The sequence below is a fragment of the Aedes albopictus genome, chromosome 1 (genome assembly GCF_035046485.1).
Source record: "Aedes albopictus strain Foshan chromosome 1, AalbF5, whole genome shotgun sequence".
Classification (NCBI taxonomy): Eukaryota; Metazoa; Arthropoda; class Insecta; order Diptera; family Culicidae; genus Aedes; species Aedes albopictus.
The window spans coordinates 281,918,786-281,940,346 of NC_085136.1; the positions used below are offsets into that span (position 1 = coordinate 281,918,786).

General features: G+C 38.1%; 1 protein-coding gene across 1 annotated transcript; it reads left to right on the plus strand.

Moving 5' to 3' along the window:
• Positions 1 to 396: 396 nt before the first annotated feature.
• LOC134285657 (V-type proton ATPase 116 kDa subunit a 1-like) lies at positions 397 to 21,257 on the plus strand (the record flags this gene model as incomplete). Its single annotated transcript, XM_062846850.1, is given in 4 exon segments — positions 397 to 604; positions 734 to 1,039; positions 9,458 to 9,618; positions 21,138 to 21,257. Coding segments are annotated over 4 exon segments (704 nt in total), but the record flags the coding sequence as incomplete, so codon positions are not given.
• Between the last annotated feature and the right edge of the window lie 304 nt (positions 21,258 to 21,561).

Sequence of the window (21,561 nt, forward strand, 5' to 3'; positions counted from 1 at the left end):
TGACGTACTTAATGGATGCTCCCTTAGTGTTCTATGAGCACTTCCACAGTTATTAACTGAGAGCTTCCTCTGCCAATGACCATTTTGCATGCGTATATCGTGTGGCAGGCACGAAGATACTCTATGCCCAAGGAAGTCAAGTAAATTTCTTTTACGAAAAGATCCTGGACCGACCGGGAATCGAACCCGTCACCCTCAGCATGGTCATGCTGAATACCCCTTATACCTGAAACGATACTTGAAACATGTATGAACTTTATTGGACTAGCTTGTGGTCAAAGCGATTTGGGAAACTTTTTTGGGCACAATCTTCATAACTGGCACTGTCTCCAGCCATTCATATAAAACCTATATATAAGCGTACCTCCCTAAGAATAAATGTTTAACCAATTTCCCTTTTTTCTGACTTTTTTACAGCTTATCGGTCGACCGGTGTAGATTTGTGTGACTTGCTGCAGGACTAAGCTCCATCAAACCCCCCGCAACCATGGGTTCGCTGTTCCGCAGCGAAGAGATGACCCTGTGTCAGCTCTTCCTGCAGAGTGAAGCCGCGTACGCGTGCGTATCCGAGCTGGGAGAACTCGGGCTGGTGCAGTTCCGGGATGTAAGTACCTTTTTGGGAAGGACTTCGAAAGGAAATCACTCAAAGGGCTTTTTGTCTCTTCCGTTGACCGTTTGGCCTTGTTTTAAAGTAGCCTAAAGCGCTAATCGACTTTTCCTCCCTGTGTTGCAGCTCAACCCGGACGTTAATGCGTTCCAGCGCAAGTTCGTCAACGAGGTGCGCCGGTGCGACGAGATGGAGCGCAAGTTGCGCTACCTGGAGAAGGAAATCAAGAAGGACGGCATCCCGATGCTGGACACCGGCGAAAGCCCCGAAGCTCCCCAGCCGCGGGAGATGATCGACCTGGAGGCCACCTTCGAGAAGCTGGAGAACGAACTGCGCGAGGTGAACCAGAACGCCGAAGCGCTGAAGCGCAACTTCCTGGAGCTGACCGAGCTGAAGCACATCCTGCGTAAGACTCAGGTCTTCTTCGACGAGGTAAGTTGAGAAAGGGTCCATGAACCCTGTTGCGTCTTGTGTAACTATTTATTCCCGTAATAACTGATTGCGCACCCTATCGTTGCCTCTGTACATAAACGAATCGACCGTGTGGATTTCTTTTTTTTTGTTTCCGTTCCTTCTTTGAACGATCACACCTGTTTTCATCAGTTTTTGTTCCGAATCCGTTGATTTTTTTATGGTTTCCACTATCTCGAATATATACAAACTCATACATATTGTTTCGTTCCTAAGTAAGAAGGTACAACCATTATTTAAATAACTCGGAATTGCGTCAAAAATGAAACTCGATGCGGATCGTTGATCCGATTGGAGTGAAGTTATTCCAAGTCACATTAGAATGCATGAAGTTTTCTATTCCCCTGTTGGAACGGATGGATGTCTCCTACTTCGGACTTTGATAACACTAGACAGGTAATTTGGAAAAGTTCTTACGCACTACGTAGTTTTCTACAAGTAAATAAACTTCCCTGAATATTTAAAATCTGACTAAAAAAACTACTTAGTTCGAGTGGGATTTGGACCCACAACTTCGTTTAAGCTAAACTGGCGCTTTAAGCAACTATGCTATAGAAGCTATTTGATTCAGCTGATTAAATTGAATTATTTAGATTGGTTTCGATTTAAAGTTCAGCTTACAAGACCGGAGTGCGTGAAACACTACAGACTAGTGTAATTTGTACAGCCAGCTTTCCGAAGTAGCAGGCATTCTCCCCAAAAACAAATAACAATGCTTATTAATATTAATCCAATATCTGTTTCTAATCCGTATATATAATAACCACACACTGCTTGACCTATATGATAACCAACAAATCCCACAATTTCCAAACTAATCCAAACATAATAATCGAACCGAATTCATTAATTGTCCGAAGCAACGCTGCCTGATGATTGTCTGCGAACGTTTGCACGTGGCGACCGGAAGTGTTTGGGAGCACACAGACACTCACCACTCACACACACACCCAGAGTCGCAAAAATTCACACGCACACCGCTAACCGAGTGTTTTTATATAAAGCCAACGACCTACTACACTAACCTTTTTTTTAGATTGTTTGTGTAAAGCCTAACTCCCAGACTAAGCTTAACTAACATTGCCGCCACCGTAATCCACGCGCGCTTGATATTGACATTAGCATCACAAAGGAACATATCCGGACGGACGGTTGCCAGGTAGTAGTATCGCCGGGTTGTTAGGGTTGAGAATGAGTCATTTTTTTTTTTGGCTTGTCTTAAATGGACAACACTATCTTATCCGTCAGAGATCTCATCCATCAAAAGAGGTAAATTGGTTCATTGGACAGTTCCATTCATGGGATGCATAGGTTCAATTAGCACACTGATGTGATGTGCAAAGCTGATCATCATAGCATCTTTTGTGTTGCTCATTGCTGTTGTATTGTTTATGCTTTGTTTTTAGTTTAGTTTCGGTTTGCTTGGAGAGATTTATTTGTTTATTGATTTAGAAAAGTTTCCGATAATTTTTCTAAAAAAATGTTACTCAGCCCGTAGACAGGAGAACTGCCGGAGGAGTGTCAAAAACAATTCCTGAAAAATTCTTAGGAAAAAAATCCTGGAAGATTTCCAAAAAGAACTTCTGAAGAATTCAGAACTTCGGAAAGATTTCCTGAAGAAACTACTGGAGGATTCCTAGAAAGAACTCCTGGGTAGGAGAAAATACAGTCCATCCTAGAGGAACTTTTGGAAGGATTTTCCAGAGTTACTGAAGGATACCCAGAAAGAATTCATGTAGCGCTACCAGAAGGCACTCCTGGAGGATTTCCTGGAATAAACCTTGAAGGAATCCCTGATGGAACTCCTGGATATTTCCAGAAAAAAACTCTTAGAGGATTTTCAGAAGGCATGCCTTAGAGGCATGCCAAAGAGAACTTTTGGATAAATCCACGAGCCTTCAAAGGCGATTCTGGAAAGAATACAGCGGAAACTCTTGGAGGAATCCAAGAATGACCACTTTTACAAAAACCTCTTACGGGAATCCCAAAAAGAACTCCCGAAAATAAAAATTACGACAGAAATCCCAGAAGGAACATCTGGATTCTAGAGGAATCCAAAAAACAGATCCGTGGAGATTTCCAGTTGGAACTCCTGGAAAACTCCTAGAAGGAAGGTTTCCCAGAAGGAACTCCTGGACATTAAAAAAAAATACCTGAAAAATGATCCTCGAGGGTTCGCAGAATGAACTCCTGGAAGAAGCTCTGAGAGAAATTCTGTTTGAGCACCTTGGAGAATTTCCAAAAATAATTCTGGAGGGAATCCGTACGCAGATCTTGGAGGAATCCAAGCATCGATGAATTATAGATGAAATAGTTGTAATGTACAAATTCCTGGAAGAACTCCTGCTGGAATCATAGAAGGATATCCTGGAGGATTATTGGAAGGAAATATGAGAAAAGAACAAACGACGGATATTGAAAAGAAAAATGAGAAACATTCCTAGAAAGAACTTCTGAGAGATTCCAGAGGGCACTCCAGAAGGAACTCCAGGAGGATTCCCAGAAGGAACTATTGAACGAATCCAAGGACGGCAAAACACGATTCTAGAAAGAATACAGAAGGAGATTTTGGAAGAATCCAAGAATGATGACTTTCAGAAAATAAAGACCTCCTACAAGAATCCAAGAAACAACTCTTGCTGGAATCCGGAAAGAAACTACTGCATGAATCCAAGAAAAAGCTTTTGGAGGAATCCCAAAAGTAACTCCTGCAGACTTCCAGGTAGAACTTCTGGAAAATGCCAGATAGAACTCCCGAAGAATTTCAAGAAACTACCCATTTAGAATTCCCAGGAGGAACTTCTGCATTATTTCCGGAAGAAACTTCTAGACGCAACCATGAGGATTCCAATAAGAAACCCCTGAAAGATGCCCAGAAAAATCAATAAAAATGAGCTCTTTGAAAACCTCAGGAAGGAAATCATGATGAAATCTCCGAAAAACTCTGGATATATCTCAGGAAGAACATCTAGGGAATTCCCAGAAGCAACTTCTAAATGAATCTCAGAAGACATAAGTAGTGGAATTTCAGAAAAATAAATATTAGAAGAATTCTCGTCGGAACTTCTGAAGAAAACACTGGGAAAACTCATGAAAGAATAAAACCTAGAATAAAAGTCTTGGAGTATTCCAATTCCAGGTGGAACTCTTGAAGGAATTCTCGTAGATACTCGAGGAGGAATCTGAAAAAAAAAAACATTCTGATTAATCTGAGAAGGAACTCCGGAAGAAATCTCAAAAGGAACTACTGGAGAAGTAAATAACTTTTAGATGTGGAAACGTAAACTTCTCACCGTATTTCAAGAGATATTCAATCGGAATCGTACGAGATAACCTAGAAGAATTCCAGATATATCCGCAGAGAAATTCAAGAAGGGGTTCCATGGAGAAACCTAAAAGTTGTTCTGGAGACATTCCAATAGATTACATGGAAAAGCCCATGATCCATGATTTTTTTTCTTAAGTTAAGTTTTCCCAGAAGAAACTTCTAAAGACATCCATGAAGGAATGCATGAAGAACTTCCAAAAGAAACTTTTGTAGGAACTCTTGATGGTACTTCCCAAAGGAAATACTGGAGAACCACCAGAGCAACTCCTCGAAGATTTTACGAAGAAACATCTGAAGTCATTTCAAAAGAAATTTTCTGCGAAAATCCCGGTCGAAACTTCTTAAAGAATGCCAAACAATTATCTTAACAAATTGCATGAAATTACCTGGACGAGTTCAAGAAAAAGAAAGTCCCCAAAGAATTACAAATAGTTCCTACGGGATTACCTAGAGGAATCTCAAGAACATGATTGAAGGAATCTTAGTAAAAAACCCATCGATGAACTCCAAAAGTTCGTTTGGAGGAAACTTCTTAAATATTGCCTACAAAAATACTTCTCAACGAATTCTAATTGATTATCAAGGGGCTGTCCATTAATTACGTAACGGAATTTTTGTGATTTTTAGACACCCCCTCCCCCCCTTGTAAGATTTTTTGTATGGAAAGCCAAATATTTTTGTATTGCGCGTAAGATTTCTCAAACCCCCCCTCCCCCTATAAACCCTTACGTAATTAATGGACAGCCCCCAAGCGGAATCCTACGAGATGTAACACCGTAAATATTCGTGAAGAAATTCCTGAAGCCCTCAAATAATCACCCTCAAATAATCACAAAATAACTTCTGGATGAATTCCTAAAGATTGGCAGGAAATAATCCCATGAGATGTTCTTACGGTATCCCAGAAAAAAAAAAACACTTGCAGGATCGTGGAAGAATTTCCGGAGAACGAAGAGAAGAATCCTTTAGAGAACTTGCTGCCAAATTTTAGGTGGACTTCTAGGGCAATTTCCGGAGAAATCCGGACAACAAAATCCAATCCTAGAAAAGGCTGATGCGTAGGGTGTTTTAGTTCCTGCAGAGGAGTTCCCCTAGTTAAGAGTTTATCCGGAAATTACTGCAAGAGTTGGCTTAGGAATTACTGTTGGATCCTTTCACGAACTATTTTGAAAGTTTATTCAGGGGTACCTCAAGCAGCTCTCACAGCAATGGTTCCAGAAGTCGATTTAGAAATTCCTCCCACCAGTTTCACTAGACATTCTTCCACGAATTGCTCCAAAAATTTCTGCCGGGATTTCTTCAGGAGTTTTTCTTAAAGAATCTTACAGAATTAACTTCAGGAATTCTTCCTGTAGTTAATGTATGAATGTTTCCCAAAATTCCTGCAAGTATTTCTTAAGAAGTTTCCATGGAAATTTCCTCAGGGACTGCTTCCTGCAGGAGTTTCTTCAAAAGTTCCCTTCAGAATTGCTAGGTATTCCCGGCGAAATCTCTAGAGGATGTACTGAAGGAATCCCTAATTCCTTAAATTCACCTAAGGGATTTTTTTGAAAAAGGATTTCGGGGGAAATTTAATTTATTATTCATTGGAAGAACTCCTGAAAGCATTCTTTAAAAGCTCCGAAATGATCATTGAAGAAACCCCTTTATGTGCCTCTGGAAAATCCTGGTAAAATCAATGGAGAAACTTCAGGAGGTATCCCAGTAGAAATTTCTGTCGGAATTCGTGAAGCCTACACATGGAGGATTGAAGTAATATTCAATTCATGGGAAGAATTGAACGCAACGTAAGAACACAGAGAAACAGACGTCACACTCCACTCGCCTCTCATCGAACACCTTCTTAACGGTTGATTCAAATATTCGGTAGTTGGTCAATTAACCACTCTTGGCGCAGCTATCTTTTTTGCTCCTGTTCGACGTTTACTCACTGCTGCCACCTAGTGATGGCCCGGCCAAATCCAGTTCATTTAGCATTGTGTCATAACCTTTTCGTGACGATGTTTTTAAATTAATTTTAATCTATGTGTTCAGTCTGTTTCTCTGTGGTACTAATAAGACGCGAGTCAGGACACAACCCTTTATTCTTACAATGTTACGTTGTGTCCTATCTCGCATTTCGTCTTATTAGTGCTGACATGGAGGAATCCTGAAGAAATCCTTGAAGGAAGTTCCGAAAAAAATCTCGAAGTAATACCTAGAGGGATTTCTGGAGAAATTTCTTTAGAAATTCCTTAAGAATATGCTGTAAACATCCTTGGAAAACGCTCTTAAGCTATCGCTGGAAGAACCCTTCGAGACACTCCTGAAGGAATTTCTGTTGCTAATGTCTGGTAAAATGTCTAGATTACTTAATAAAAAAATCATGCAGAAATCACTGAAGAAAGTCTTCGAGAGGTTCAATTTCTGATGACATACTGGAAGGAACTCCCAAATGTCTCTTTCAAAAATTCCTCTAGACATTCCTTCAGAAAATTCTTTTGGAGTTTCTTTTTTTCATTTGTTTTTCTTCGAGGAGTTCCTTCATAATTCCTGAAAGAAATCCACGGAGAAACTTCAGTAGCAACACCTGGAGAAATTGCTGGTGGAAACCCTGAAGAATAAACATGGAGGGCTGAGGAAATCTTCAATCCATAGGATTTGTGCTAACGTAAAAACATCCACATCACTAGTTAGACGCGACGAGAGACAGGACGAAACAACGTTACGAAAACTAAGTGTTGTGTCTTGTCTCGCGTCGCGTCAAATTAGTGTTGACATAGATGAATGAATACTAGGGTGGGTCAACGTTGTATAGGAAAATTTAAAATTGATCAGATTCATTCAGATCAAAGTTTTTAAGATGCCCTTCTTTGAGGTCCCAAGTATCTGTGCAAAATTTGAGCATTATTGGTTTAGTCTACATTTTGCGCATCGTGATTGAAGTTTGTAAGGGATTGTGGGAATCATCCTTTTTCGTATTTTTCGTGAAAAATACGAAATACATATAATCGCTAATGTTAAAGTATAGCGCGGGATGTGTCGAAAAACTTTGTCGAAGACCGCAAAGCGATCCTATGCATGTGGAAAAAGATACACTCTTCGAAAGTCAGGCCAAAAATGGAGATTTTAATATTGATGTTATTCTTTTACATGTTAAAAGATAAGCACACTCAGGCGATCAGTAGGTTATAAGTTTTGTTACAAGACTCGGATCGCTTTGCGGTCTTCGGCAAAGTTTTTCAGGACATCTGATGCTATACTTCTACATAATCGGTTGAATACTTTCAAAATAATTTTGTTCTTTTATAAGGAAAATGCAAAAAAGTAAGTTTTCCCATATAAAATCCCATATAAATTTCAATCGCGATGCGCAAAGTGTAGGCATGACTGATCACGCTCAAATTTTGTACAGTCGTTCAGGACCCGAAATGGAGTCAAAAAAACTTTGATCTGAAAAAACGACCTCTATGGCCCACGCTAATGAATACCTGAATATATTCCTGTAGGAATACCTGGAGAAATACATATCTATAAAATTCTTCAAAAATCCTTGGAGAAATTCCTGAAGGAGTCCTCAGAAAAAAAAGCTTTTTAACTATCACTGGTCCTTGGAGACATTACTGAAAGAATACCTGCACGATCTATGCAAGAATGTCTGGTGAAATGTTACGAGCAATTCCTGAAAAAATATATGGAGGAATCACTGAAGGAAGTCCTAGAGTAATCTTTGGTGAAACTCCAGAAGAAATATCGGAAGGAATTCCTAAAGGCATTGCTTCAAGAATTTCTTTTGATGTTTCTTCCGAAATTCCTCAAGTAGTCTCTTCATAGATTCCAAGGAAAGCTTTTTATCAAATTTTACTATGTGTTTCTCAATTGATTTTTTCTCTTGGAGGTATTTTTGAAGATAATCTCAAATGATTTTTTTGAAAAGCTTTTTTGGAGGTATTTCTGGAAAAATTCCTGACGGAGCTTCTAAACCAATTGTTGCAGCAATTGTTAAACAATCCCTAGAGAAGTTCCAGCTTACACTTATTTCTGGTGAAATTACCGAAGGAAGTTCTCAAGGAATTCCGAAACGAATTCTTGGAATATTTTGTAGAACAACTTCTCAAAAAGGTTTCTATACTGGCTTCTTAACGCTAGAAGGAATTTATAAACAAAAATACTTTGGTAGAATTCCTGAACGCATCAACCTGCTTCTATCCGTCCAAGGTTACTAGGGACGTCGAAATCTCATCCGCAACTCAAACACTTGTTTTCGATCCATCAAGCGTTGCAAGAACAAGTCTAATTAGTTTTTTCGGAAAGCCATGTTCTTGATTTAATGATAGTTTCAACAAGCTCTGATAGAACATGTTATGTTGTGTATTTATTCAAGATTCACAGAATTTACTGAAAGTATATCTTATAATTGATGACTAATTTGCTTCTGATACATATTGATATGCACGTTTATGTTTTAAACTTTGTGTTCATACATTCATTTCATAAAATCATATTTATAGGATCTACTGTTACTTTTGCTTCGCTTCTTCATTAGTTATAGTGCTATGATTGATCACATCGGGGTTAACTTCCTAAAATTCTTGCAATTGCCCAATTCATGCAATCTAATCTTCCATATCGAACTAATATAACGCTTTTCCAATTTCCTTCGCTCTCCGCAAACGTAACGCTACGCCCTAACCTCTTCTTTACACCGCCCTAACCGTTCAACTATTGAAACAATCGTAACTAATCGTTTTACATTCGTTCCGGTGACCGGTCGCGGAGGCAATCCGGTTCATCAAGCCCCAGGCCCTGACTAGGCTGGAGGGCTTGAATGGACCGCAAAACCTCCGCAAAACGACCGCACATCAACCGCATCCCCTTTCGTAACGCCAACAATCAACCCAAAATTCCTTCACGCTGCTGGATTTCCCCCGTTTTTTTGTTCGGTTGTGCTTTCAATTATTGTTTTACACACGTGCTGTGCGAATCAACAACAAAACAATGCTCGCGCGCTCGCGTGTGTGTGTGTGATGGAAACTGTTGCAATCACGCTCACGGCAAACACGCTCTCGTAGCCACAGGCAGCGGTCGCAGGCAATGTACCTAATATCATGTCACGGAACCGCTATCTGCAGATGGCGGATTCGCACAGGGAAGAGGAACAGGTTAACCTACTCGGTGAGGAGGGCATTCGAGCTGGTGGTGCCGGGGCACAGGGACAAAACCTAAAACTAGGGTAAATATACAAACACCTTTTTTTTACTTTCGCTCTCTGTCTTTGTGTCTGTCTCTTGCTCTTTCACTCTACTACTACTACCTATTACTACTCACAAGAACGACGCTCAGCTGAAGGAAATGTCGAAATTCATCAGAATGTTAGTAAAAAAAAGTTTCCTCTTTTGCGACAGATTGGATTTGAACCAAGAACCTGTGTTTGATTGGTCCGCTCGTAGACCATACGTCTAAATGAAGCATACACGAATTTTCGCATTTCCTTCCGTTGAGTGTTTAAAGATACTCACACAACGTACGCGCGCCTTTGTTTGTTGTGTTCTTGCGTTCTCAATTTTGTTCTATTGTTTCCGCGCGAGAATCACTGCGCCGAACCAACAGGAAATTGTTTCGCGCAGGCGCGTACTCCGATTGTACTCGAATATCTAATCCCACCCCCCAATGGAGCAGGTTTTGATATGATTTATGTAACTGTAATAATGGCACCCGCCAAACTTCCCGGGTTGTGTAAAAGTTTATCTAACTCTTGTTTTTTTTTTCGTTGTTGCTATTATGTTCTACGTGTTTTTATTTTTTATTTTTACTTCCGTTGCTTGTACCAAGTGGACATTTGTTTCCTATTTTCATAGAAGTCTATTTATTTTACTTTGCTGTTTACTATCGTTACGAAGAAACGCTACGAACGCTTCCCGGACTTCAACCCCAACTACAGCCGTCAGCTGAGGCAAGCACGACGTGGTCGTTTTACTTTTTCTTTTTCCCGACTTTGGGAATGGAAGAGGAAATTAGGCGGATAAGTTTTGATGTTTTTCTTTTCGTTTTGTGTAGATTTTTAATTCGAATGATGGAAATGTGTGTCCATAGTTTTGCGTTAATTTGAGTTGTGTGAAAAAAATGTCTGGTTTGCGTTCAGTTATTGTTAAGTCAACTTTTTAAAAATGCACCTAGACCTCGTTTACTTGTTACATGTTACATGTTTATTCTGCACCTTGCTTGATTTGGTTTCGGTTTTATTGAATGTTTTAGATCGGTTGTTGTTGTTGTTACTGTTTTCTATCTAATGTACCATTGAACACATGTTCTGAAAATAACAGCTGACAGCTGACTTTCGGATGACAATCATTACCGATGATTCTTGCGAATAAGAAGTTTTATTTGATTGTTTGAAATAACAATTCACGATTGCTTTCAGTTTCTGAGAGTTTTTTTTTTACAATTTTCCTAAAAGTGTACTCGCAAAAAAATGCTAAAAGTTTATCAAAAAATTTTGCACAAATGTCCCAAATGGAGAATAACGTGCCTCTGGAGCCGGCCTTCTAATATTCTCTTAAACATACACGAGAAAGAGAAATATGGAGAAGGATGCAGCTTTCCTCCTCTTTCATCTCGCTCTTATGCTTGCATGTTTAACCCTCGAACGATCGCGCTGTTGTATTTTGTACAACACGTTAAAAAAATCTCGCTTTTTGTACTCAGCATTAGCGGGGTGCTGACGCAGGTAGTCAACCGCGCGAGTTACGAAAGGTTAAGAGAGTGAGTAAGAAAAAAGAAAAAGCTGACTCCATTGGCATGTATTATAAACTTTCCAGAAATTAATCGAAACATCTGATTTTTTTCTGAGATAATGTACTTCTCATAGACATTCCTCAAGACTTTTTCCGCTGATGCTCTGTTTCAAAGTTCTTCAAGGATTTTTCAAGAGTTTATGGACAAACGTCTTGAAATCCCGCTTCAACAGTGCATCAAAACTCAGTGCACAAATCTCAAGAAGCCAGCTTCAAACAATAGTGCATTTCATTATTCTGTTCTTGCTCACTTGTAATAAGCTTAACATAAGAAGCTCAGGTGCGCTGGTTTTGTTTACGAAGAGATTTGTGCGCTCAAAATCGTGAGTAGGTGCCAAAGTCGACCATTTAGGAGGCCATTTTAAGATTATAACAAGTGTGTCCTTAAGACTGTCGTTATAGAAAAATATTTGTGAAAATATTTCAGAAAACCCACAAAACTTTTGTAAAAAAAAAACAAAAGAATATTTTATAACGATTTGTGGTAAGGAACTCGTGAAAGATATCATGGATGACCACGCTATACCATGGAGTATCATGTAATACCACAGAGTGACATGGAATACCACGGAGTAAAAAGGAATACCTATCGTAACAACAGAATACCGTATTCTATGGAATGCAATGGAATAGCGTAGAATACTATGGATGCCTTAGAATACCATGGATAATAAAGAACACCTGATATCCCATAGAAAACCAAGAAGTATCTCAGTATACCATGGAAAAGTATACTCAGGATGTCCATCTATCTGGAAAATACGGGAAAACCGGGATAAACTCGGGAATTCGAAATCACCTGTAAAAATACGGGAAAAACACGGGAAATTGCGAAAGGCACCGGGAATATGTTTATGTAGTGAATCAGATCTGAATCACTTGAATATGAAGTGAATCAGATCTAAATTACTTGAATATAAAGTGAATCAGACCTAAATTACTTGAATATGAAGTGAATCAGCCCTGAATTACTTGAATGTGAAGTGAATCGGTCCTGAATTACTTGAATGTGAAGTGAATCAGACATGAATTACTTGATTATGAAGTGAAACAGTCCTGAATTACTTGAATATGAAGTGAATCAGATCTGAATTACTTGAATATGTAGTGCATCAGATCTCAATCACTTGAATAATAAGTAAATCAGTACTGAATTACTTGAATATAAAGTGAATCAGACCTAAATTACTTGAATATGAAGTGAATCAGCCCTGAATTACTTGAATGTGAAGTGAATCGGTCCTGAATTACTTGAATGTGAAGTGAATCAGACCTAAACTATTTGAATATGTAGTGAATTGGTTCTGAATTACTTGAATATGAAGTGAATCAGACCTGAATTACTCGAATATGTAATGAATCAGACCTGAAATATTTGAATATGAAGTGAATCAGCCCTGATTTACTTGAAAATGAAGGAAACAGTCCTGAATTACTTGAATATGAAGTGAAACAGATCTAAATTTCTTGAATATATAGCGAATCAGATCTGAGTTACTTGAATATGTAGTGAATCAGATCTGGATCACTTGAATTATGTGAACCAGACCTGAATTACTTGAATATGAAGTGAATCAGCCCTGAATTACTTAAATGTGAAGTGAATCGGCCCTGAATTACTTGAATGTGAAGTGAATCAGACCTAAACTATTTGAATATGTAGTGAATTGGTTCTGAATTACTTGAATATGAAGTGAATCAGACCTGAATTACTCGAATATGTAATGAATCAGACCTGAAATATTTGAATATGAAGTGAATCAGCCCTGATTTACTTGAAAATGAAGGAAACAGTCCTGAATTACTTGAATATGAAGTGAAACAGATCTAAATTTCTTGAATATATAGCGAATCAGATCTGAGTTACTTGAATATGTAGTGAATCAGATCTGAATCACTTGAATATTATGTGAACCAGACCTAAATGACTTGAATATGAAGTGAATCAGACCTAAAGTACTTGAATATGAAGTGAATCAGACCTGAATTACATATTTGAATATGTAGTGCATCAGATCTGAATCACTTGAATATGATGTGAACTAGACCTGAATCACTTTAATATGAAGTGAATCAGTCCTGAATTACTTGTATATGAAGCGAATCAGACCTAAATTACTTGAATATGAAGTGAATCAGTCCTGAACTACTTGAATATGATGTGAATCAAACCTAAATTACTTGAATATGTAGTGAATCAGTTCTGAATTACTTGAATACGAAGTTAATTAGACCTAAATTACTTGAATATGTAGTGAATCAGACCTGAAATATTTGAAAATGAAGTGAATCAGTCCTGAATTACTTGAATATGAAGTGAATCAGCCCTGAAATACTTGAAAATGAAGGAATCAGTCCTGAATTACTTGAATATGAAGTGAATCAGATCTAAATTACTTGAATATATAGCGAATCAGATCTGAATTATCTGAATATGTAGTGAATCAGATCTGAATCACTTGAATATTATGTGAACCAGACCTGAATTACTTGAATATGTAGTGAATCAGACCTGAATCACTTAAATATGATATGAACCTGACCTGAATCACTTGAAAATGAAGTGAACCAGACCTGAATCACATGAATATGATATAAACCTGACATAAACCACTTGAATATGATATGAACCTGACCTGAATCACTTGAAAATGAATTGAACCAGACCTGAATCACTTGAATATGAAATGAATCTGACCTGAATCACTTCAATATGAAGTGAACCAGACCAGCATCACTTCAATATGAAATGAATCAGACCTGAATCATTTGAAAATGATGTGAATCGAGCCTATATCATTTCAATATGAAATGAATCTGACCATAATCACTTGAATATAAAATAAATTAGGATTGAATCACTTGAATATGAATTGATTCAGACCAGAATCACTTGAATATGAAATGAATCGGATCTCAATCACTTAAATATGAATTGAATCGAACCTAGTGGCAGGATTGCGAACTAAACTGCTTCCCTTTACGAAGCAAAAGGCCTTCTCGCTTTGCCGGAGACTTGAACTTTCTATGTCATCGGGATCGCGGGATGAAGCTGATTAAAAATGGTAATTTTACATGCTCACTAGTGCCACCTAGTGGCAGAATTGTATATCAAGAGCTGCATGTTTTTTATGAAACAAACGACTTTCTGAACCACTTTGCGGAAGACTTGAACTTTCTATCTTTATAGGGTTCGCAAGGTAGAGCTGGTTAGTTAGAAAATCTTAACTAACGTCACCTAGCGGCAAAATTGCGAATCAAACTGTTTGTTTGCAAGATGTCAATGACCTTCTGAACGACTTCGCTGAAGAATGTACCATTGAAGATTAACATGCTGGCAAAATTTCAACGTCGTCCTCGTTGTTTACCAATTTCCAATGGATGGAGTTCAAAAGTTGAGTTCAAAATGTGGGGTTCGCTTTGAATTGGGATAGTGCGCTGATTTATGACTTGCTGGTGGCATCCCTCCAGGAGCCCCTTCATGGATTTCACAGGAACTTCTTCCGTGGGGGTGAGATTCCTCCTAGAGTTCGTAAATTTCTTCCTGAAATTCTTTCTAAAGTGTCTCTAGGAATTCGTTCCGAGATGCTTTCAGGAATCGCTCCTAGGATTCTTCGAGAACTTTCTTCTGATATTCGTTCTGGGACTTCAAAAGATTCCTTCCGGGATTTCTCCGGAAGTTTCGGGAATCCTCTAGCAATTGTTGTTGAGATTCCTTCCTTAATTCCTTCCAAGTTTCCTTTCAAGACTCCTTCAAAAATTTCTTCCAAGAATCTTTCGCTAGTTTCTTTTGAAATGTCTTCTGTTTTTTTTTTAATTTCCCGAAGGAATTCTTGGAAAAATGGCTTTCCGGAAGGAACTATTAGACTATTAGAGAAAACCCAGAAGAAACTCCAGGGGAATTTCTGACAAAGGTGATAGAGCAATTCCTTAGAAAATTGTTGGACGAACTCAAAGGAACAAGGAACTCCTGTAGGAACTTCATAAGAAACTCCTTGCGTAATTCCATAAAGTATGTCAAAAACACTACTGGAAGAATTTCGTAATAAACTCCTGGCAGATTTCCATCCCAGGAACATCTGGGAAAATTCCAGACTGGACTTCTAGAAGAATTTCAGAAAGATCGGCAGGAATTCAGAAGAAACTCCTGAATAAATCCAGAAAAGAATTCTTGGAAGAATCCTGGATAGAGCTCTTGATAAAAATCCGGAAGCGGGTTCCGAAAGAATCCCGGAAGGAGTTCCCAGAGGAATCTCGGAAAGAGTTGACAAATGAATCCCGGAAGGAGCCCCCCTAGAGGTATTCAGGCAGGAATTCTTGAGTTATGAGGAATTCAGGAAGCAGTTCCAGGAAGAACTTCGGAAGATAGAGCGATTCCTTAAGTAATTGTTGGACGAACCCAAAGGAACAAGGAACTCCTGCAGGAACTTCATAAGAAACTCCTTGCTTAATTCCGTAAAGCATGCCAAAAAACACTACTGAAAAAATTTCGTAATTAACTCCTGGCAGATTTGCATCCCAGGAACATCTGGGAGAATTCCAGACTGGACATCTAGAGGGATTCCAGAATGATCTACAGGAATTTCAGAAGGAACTCCTGAATAAATCCAGAAAAGAATTTTTGGAAGAATCCTGGATAGAGCTCTTGAAAAAAAATCCGGTAGCAGGTTCTGAAAGGATCCCGGAAGGAACCCTCCTAGAGGTATTCAGGCATGAATTCTTGAGTTATGAGGAATTCAGGAAGCTTTTCCTGGAAGAATCTTGGAAGAAATTCCCATAGGAATCCCAAATGGATTTTTTTAAGCAATTCAGCAAGTAGTTCCTGAAAAAAAAAATCGGATGAAGTTCCTGGAGGAATCCCGGAAAAAGTTCATGGAGAAATGCCGGAAGATGTTTCTGGGGGGTTCGTGGAAGGAATTGAGAATAATGCAGGAGGAACTTTTGAAAGAGTTTTTTCCGGAATTTTATCGGGAATTCTCCTAGAAATTCCTTTCGAAAAAACTCAAGATTTTTTTTTTGAGATTCCTGGAATTCCTTTGGAAACTCCTTCCAAGATTTCTCCAGAAACTTTTACCGGAATTCCTCTACGAACCGGAACTCTTTTAACGATATTTAAAGCAACTCCTGAAACCATTCCAGGTGAAACTGGAGGAATCTTAGAAGAAAATCCGAGAGGAATCGGCGAAGGATCTTCTAAAGAAATCTAAGAAAGAACTTTTAGGGAAATTTGGCAAACGATTTTCCAGAACTCCTGAATCTGGATCTCAATTTAGTCTGATGGAATACTGAAAGAAGTTCTTGTAGGAGGCCCAAATGGAACCTTTTCATGTATTTCAGAAAAAAAAAACTGGTGAAAGAATCTTGGAGGGAACTTCCGCAACAATCCTAAATAAACTCCAAGAAGAATCTCAAAAGGGGCTTCCTGAGGATTCCTCCCTGAGGAATTTTGGAATAAACAAATCTCAGAGAAAAAAACTGGTGAAATCTTAGAATCGATGTCTGGAGGAATCCTAGAAAAAAACAGGATGAGTTCCTGGAGGAATCCCGAGAAAAAATCATGAAGGATCTCAAATGAAAACTTTTGAGGAAACTCAAAGGAGCTCGCATAAAACTCCTGAGAAACCCCACAATGTACCATTGAGTACCAGAGAACCCCATTTAGTATGTAGAATACTTAATTTTATGATTGGACTTCAAACTTTTGTTCAGGATAAAGCCTGTATCCGCAATAATCGGGACACAGAAATACAGCTGTAACTCTGCAATGTTTACATTAAAATTGCTGAAATGTTGCCTAATAACATCTTAGGATGTGTTCATTTTTACCTACAAAATTTCATGTGAATCGGTGCAGTACTTTTTGTTGTAGCAATGAAAGAGTAGAATGTGCGCCATTGAATTTTGTACAGCCCCTAGTTTTGCTTGTCAGCACTGCAACTTTGGAATTTGGCAAAGAAAATGGCTGAAATTTTGAACACAAACCTCTCCATCTACTTTTGTTGCATAGGAAAAATTTCATAAAAATCAATGCACTTTTAACAATTTTATAGTCGAAACATGTATTGGAACTGAACGTGATTTTAGCCCCTCAGACAGCAATTAGTCAGCACCCTTTATTGTTTCAATTGTGCTATTGAAAGTAATATACCAATAATCATCAAATTTTGTAGGCATTTTATACACGTGTACACATAACCTACTACCTTCTGTGAAAATTTCATGAAAATTGGCCGAGAAATTTAAAAGTTATGATTAGGCAAACATTGCACATTAAAAACACGAAAAATTTTCAATGACACTCACTCCTATCAACACCAGTAGCTTTCAAACCAATTGATCAAAGTTGATGAAATTTTGCAAGAAAGTGTCTCTATAAGTATCATAACTGCTAACGAAATTTCATAATTATCATCACAGAACTTTCAACTGTAGCGTAAAAGAACCATCTATTATGCGAATGAAATTTGGTCATGATTGTACAAAATGCTTAAAACCTCGTCTGTTTGTTTTTCATCCACAGTTAAAAGTAATGCATCGATTTTTATGAAATTCGGCACAAATGATACACATAAACCAAAGAGTTCACAGTCAATTTTTTGACCAATGTTACCGATTCATTACAGAGCTACAGCCGTACTTCTCTGTCCCGATTATTGCGGATACAGGCTTTAGGGTATTAGTTCCCTTATTAAGCCTGTGGCTCCCATTTTCATCTTTCGAAAAACAAAGGATTGAAGCGTTGTGTGCTTTGTTTTCTATTCTTGTATTTTTTTTTTGTTTAGAAGTGAGCTCGTTTGAAAACAAAAAACGGAATCAATCGGTACCATAATCGCTTGTTTTCGAATAGGATGAATTTGGGACCGTGAGATTACTGAGGGCACACATACCCTACTAGGTAATAGTTTAGGTCCATAGATCTACAGCTTCAATCAAGATCGATGTTACGTATAAAGGTTATCCTTGATTAACTTTTTATTGAAACCTATGTGCCACAAAACTAATTCAATGGCTTCTAAAATATGCTTTATAGGTTCAAGTTACACTAAAAAAAGTTTTCACATTGTTTCTATCTGATTTTCACAAGGACTTTCATATGCGTGTCCATTGAGTTATATGGAAATATAACATAGATTTTGCGAAGTTACGCAATTTTTCAATAAAAGCTATATGATTTCCTAATAATCTCCATATACCGTATTGATTAATGTGATATTTCCGAAGAAATTTTCTTTAAAAAAATCCAATAACAGTTATATAGCCAATGTAATGGAAATTTTCCATTGGATATCTATGCGATTAATTTTTCCATTGCATGAACATGCCTAAGTATGTCTTATGAAATTACGGCATAAGAAAAGTTTTGTTTTCCATAAGAATTTCTTAAGAAGTCGTTTCATGATGTCTAGAATTTTTTTTGCGAGATATAAAAAACGTCGCAACCTGGAATCGAACCAGTTTGATTTTTCGGTAATAACGTTTCATAAGATATCTTATGATTCTCATAAGAGTCTCCTTATGTGATTTTTCATAAGATCGGCCTAATGAATTTCTTAAGAAATGTTTGCCTCAGTGTATATGCAAGCCATACACAAATTTTGATAACTCCTGTCGATTCTTCTGTACGATATGAATAAAACATCCAACAAAATCACCTTAATTTGTTCCGTTGAAAAATTATTCTGGTGAAGCCATAGTTGTTCAAATTTACATGTTCTAGTACCGTTTTATGCTTGCATGTTAGCACTCTTCCCTTTCTCCGTTTACTATTGTTCTTCGCACTTACCGTTGCACCCCTTTTTTATAGTCTTTTCTAAGTATATGTTGTTACCTTTTAAACGTTCTAACCCTCAAACACCCTGTGATGGATGTACTACGACTAACTAAACTGCTGAGTAAACGACTAACCAAACACATTAAGTGGAAAACAACTTCGCATTGGTTAAATTGGACTTAATATTGTTAGTTTTTTGTTGATCTACCGAGAGTTAACTATTCGTTGCTGATTACAATGATGGACTGTTTGTCAATCTCTATTTTTAAATAATGGTATGTATTCTACGAAACATACTTCATACTCCAAGTCATATTTTTCCTGAAATTTTGTTTTTTTTTTCTATTTGACTCTTAACCATCGTTCATCTCTTTATACAAATTCGTGCATTCTTTTTCTTTTCCGTGTTCTTTCGTTCCCCGCTCATTTTGGTGCGATTTTTCTCTATACACCGTTACTAGTAGAGCCAAGAATCTACCGATCCCACCTCGCGTTCTCTTTGGATGTTCGTTCCAGTGTTTTTAATGTCGTTTTTTGACTTTGTGTCCTTAATTTTCTGTTACATATTACCTCTCTACCACCAATCAACCACCAACCACCACCATAATACACTCTGAAACGCCGCGTGATCCGACCCCAAACTTCGACCGACCAACAACCACATCGAAACCAATGAACCACAACTGTCAATGTTAATGCCATTGCCATTGCGCCAAATGAACCCTTATTTCGGGGAAGCAGCAAGAGGGTGGCATGCATACCACCGAGTCGATGACCCGAGCGTTGATCACCGACGAATCACGCACCGGCGGCAAAACGATGGGTCCTGTACAATTGGGGTAGGTTTGTTAGTTTTGTTTTGTCGTTTTGGTTTTGTTTTACCTCTTTTTGACGGAATGTTTCTCCGCTGTGCTTCGGGAAACTTTCGGTTTTTTTTCTGTTAGTTTTTCTTTCACTCTTATTTCTTCTATCTTTCTCTTTTTTGTAGGCTTAAGCTTATGATTTTATATTATTTTCTTACATTATCAATTCTGGATTTATCAGCATTTTTTCAAAAATGTAAAACTGTTTGCAAATATTCAGACTAATTATTCTGCTGATAAATTCGGAGCTTCTTTTTTAACTACTAAGTCCTATCTCACCCGAAAAAATACCTATCTATAAGGAGAAGAGCTTTTCAATTAACAAACTACTAATTTTCAACTGCAGTTTTCTGGAAAAGTCACAAGAACCAGAAGAGTACCTCCCATGGTCAGTAGCAAAACAACACCCTAAAACCAATACTAAGTACCGCCATTTTATCGTAGTGTTTATGTTCAGTGCACACCACCGAGAGTTGAAAAAAAAATGCGTCATTCAAACAAAAAAAAAAACCCTTACACATCATTGACCATTGATTGTATGTCGTCTCCCTATGTAGATTAATTGCAAATCCCAGTTCAAAAAAGAACGAAAAGAAAGCTTGGTTTAATGACGCCTACACCCGTTTCCCCTTTCATAGAGTAGTTGTGAAGTTGTCCCCCTTTAAGTGTACTCTCTGCTTTTAGATACATTTGCTTTACCATCACGAGTGTGTTACATTATTGGATTCATTCGTTACTTTTGTGCTCTCTTTTGACATAACTTTTGTAAACTGTACTAAGAGCTTGGTTTTCTCGCTTCTTACCAAAACTGGTTTGTTCTTTTCATGTTTCTTTCCTAATTTGTTTGAACAGTGCCTGTGTTTTCCAGTCTTTCCCATTTGAAACGTGTGTGCATTTTTAAGAAAAGAATCAAATGCGACCTTCAAACACAGTACTTTTACTAAAAACGAAATCGTGTCCAGAAAAGGCAGGATTTCGCCACCTCGACCGTGTGAACAATGCGTACTTTGGTTTGTTTCCGTTGTTTTCCAATTTCATTATTACTACTTACATAAATCATCTCCAAACAAAGTTCTCTAGAGGCTGAATGCTGAACGAAGCTCGCGAGCTTCTTCCCGAACGCTGCGATGCTCTCTAATGGTTTGAACATTTTACACCTACATATTTCGAATAATAGTTTTCTAACACATTTGGATTTCCTTTTCTTCATACTCACCTTGTGCAAGAGCTGCTATGTCGAATCTCAAAGTGTTACGGTTTGGAAACTAATTCACGTGTTTTTATTCGTTTCGGCGTCGTTCCTGAATCTACCTACCACCAATAGTTTTGTGGCCGGTGTCATCCTGCGCGAACGTCTCCCGGCCTTCGAACGTATGCTGTGGCGTGCCTGCCGTGGTAATGTGTTCCTTCGCCAGGCCATGATCGAGTCACCGCTGGAGGATCCGTCGAACGTAAGTATATTAGTACATAATTCTACCAATTGCAATAAAACCGTGCAAGCATTACTTTGGAGATTTAAATTGAGCGATCCCTGAAAAAAAAAATTCATGAACGAATCTCTGTAAAAACCCTGGAAAAATCTCTGGGAAAGTTCTAGAAATCTCGCAAATATTTTTTTTTTTTGCAGAAATGCAAGAAAAAACCACTGAAGGAATTATAGAAAGAATCAAAAGAGGTATCCTTAGGAATCTTCAAAGAAATCACTGGAGGATATCCTCACATAATATCCTGGTAAAATCTCTTGGGAA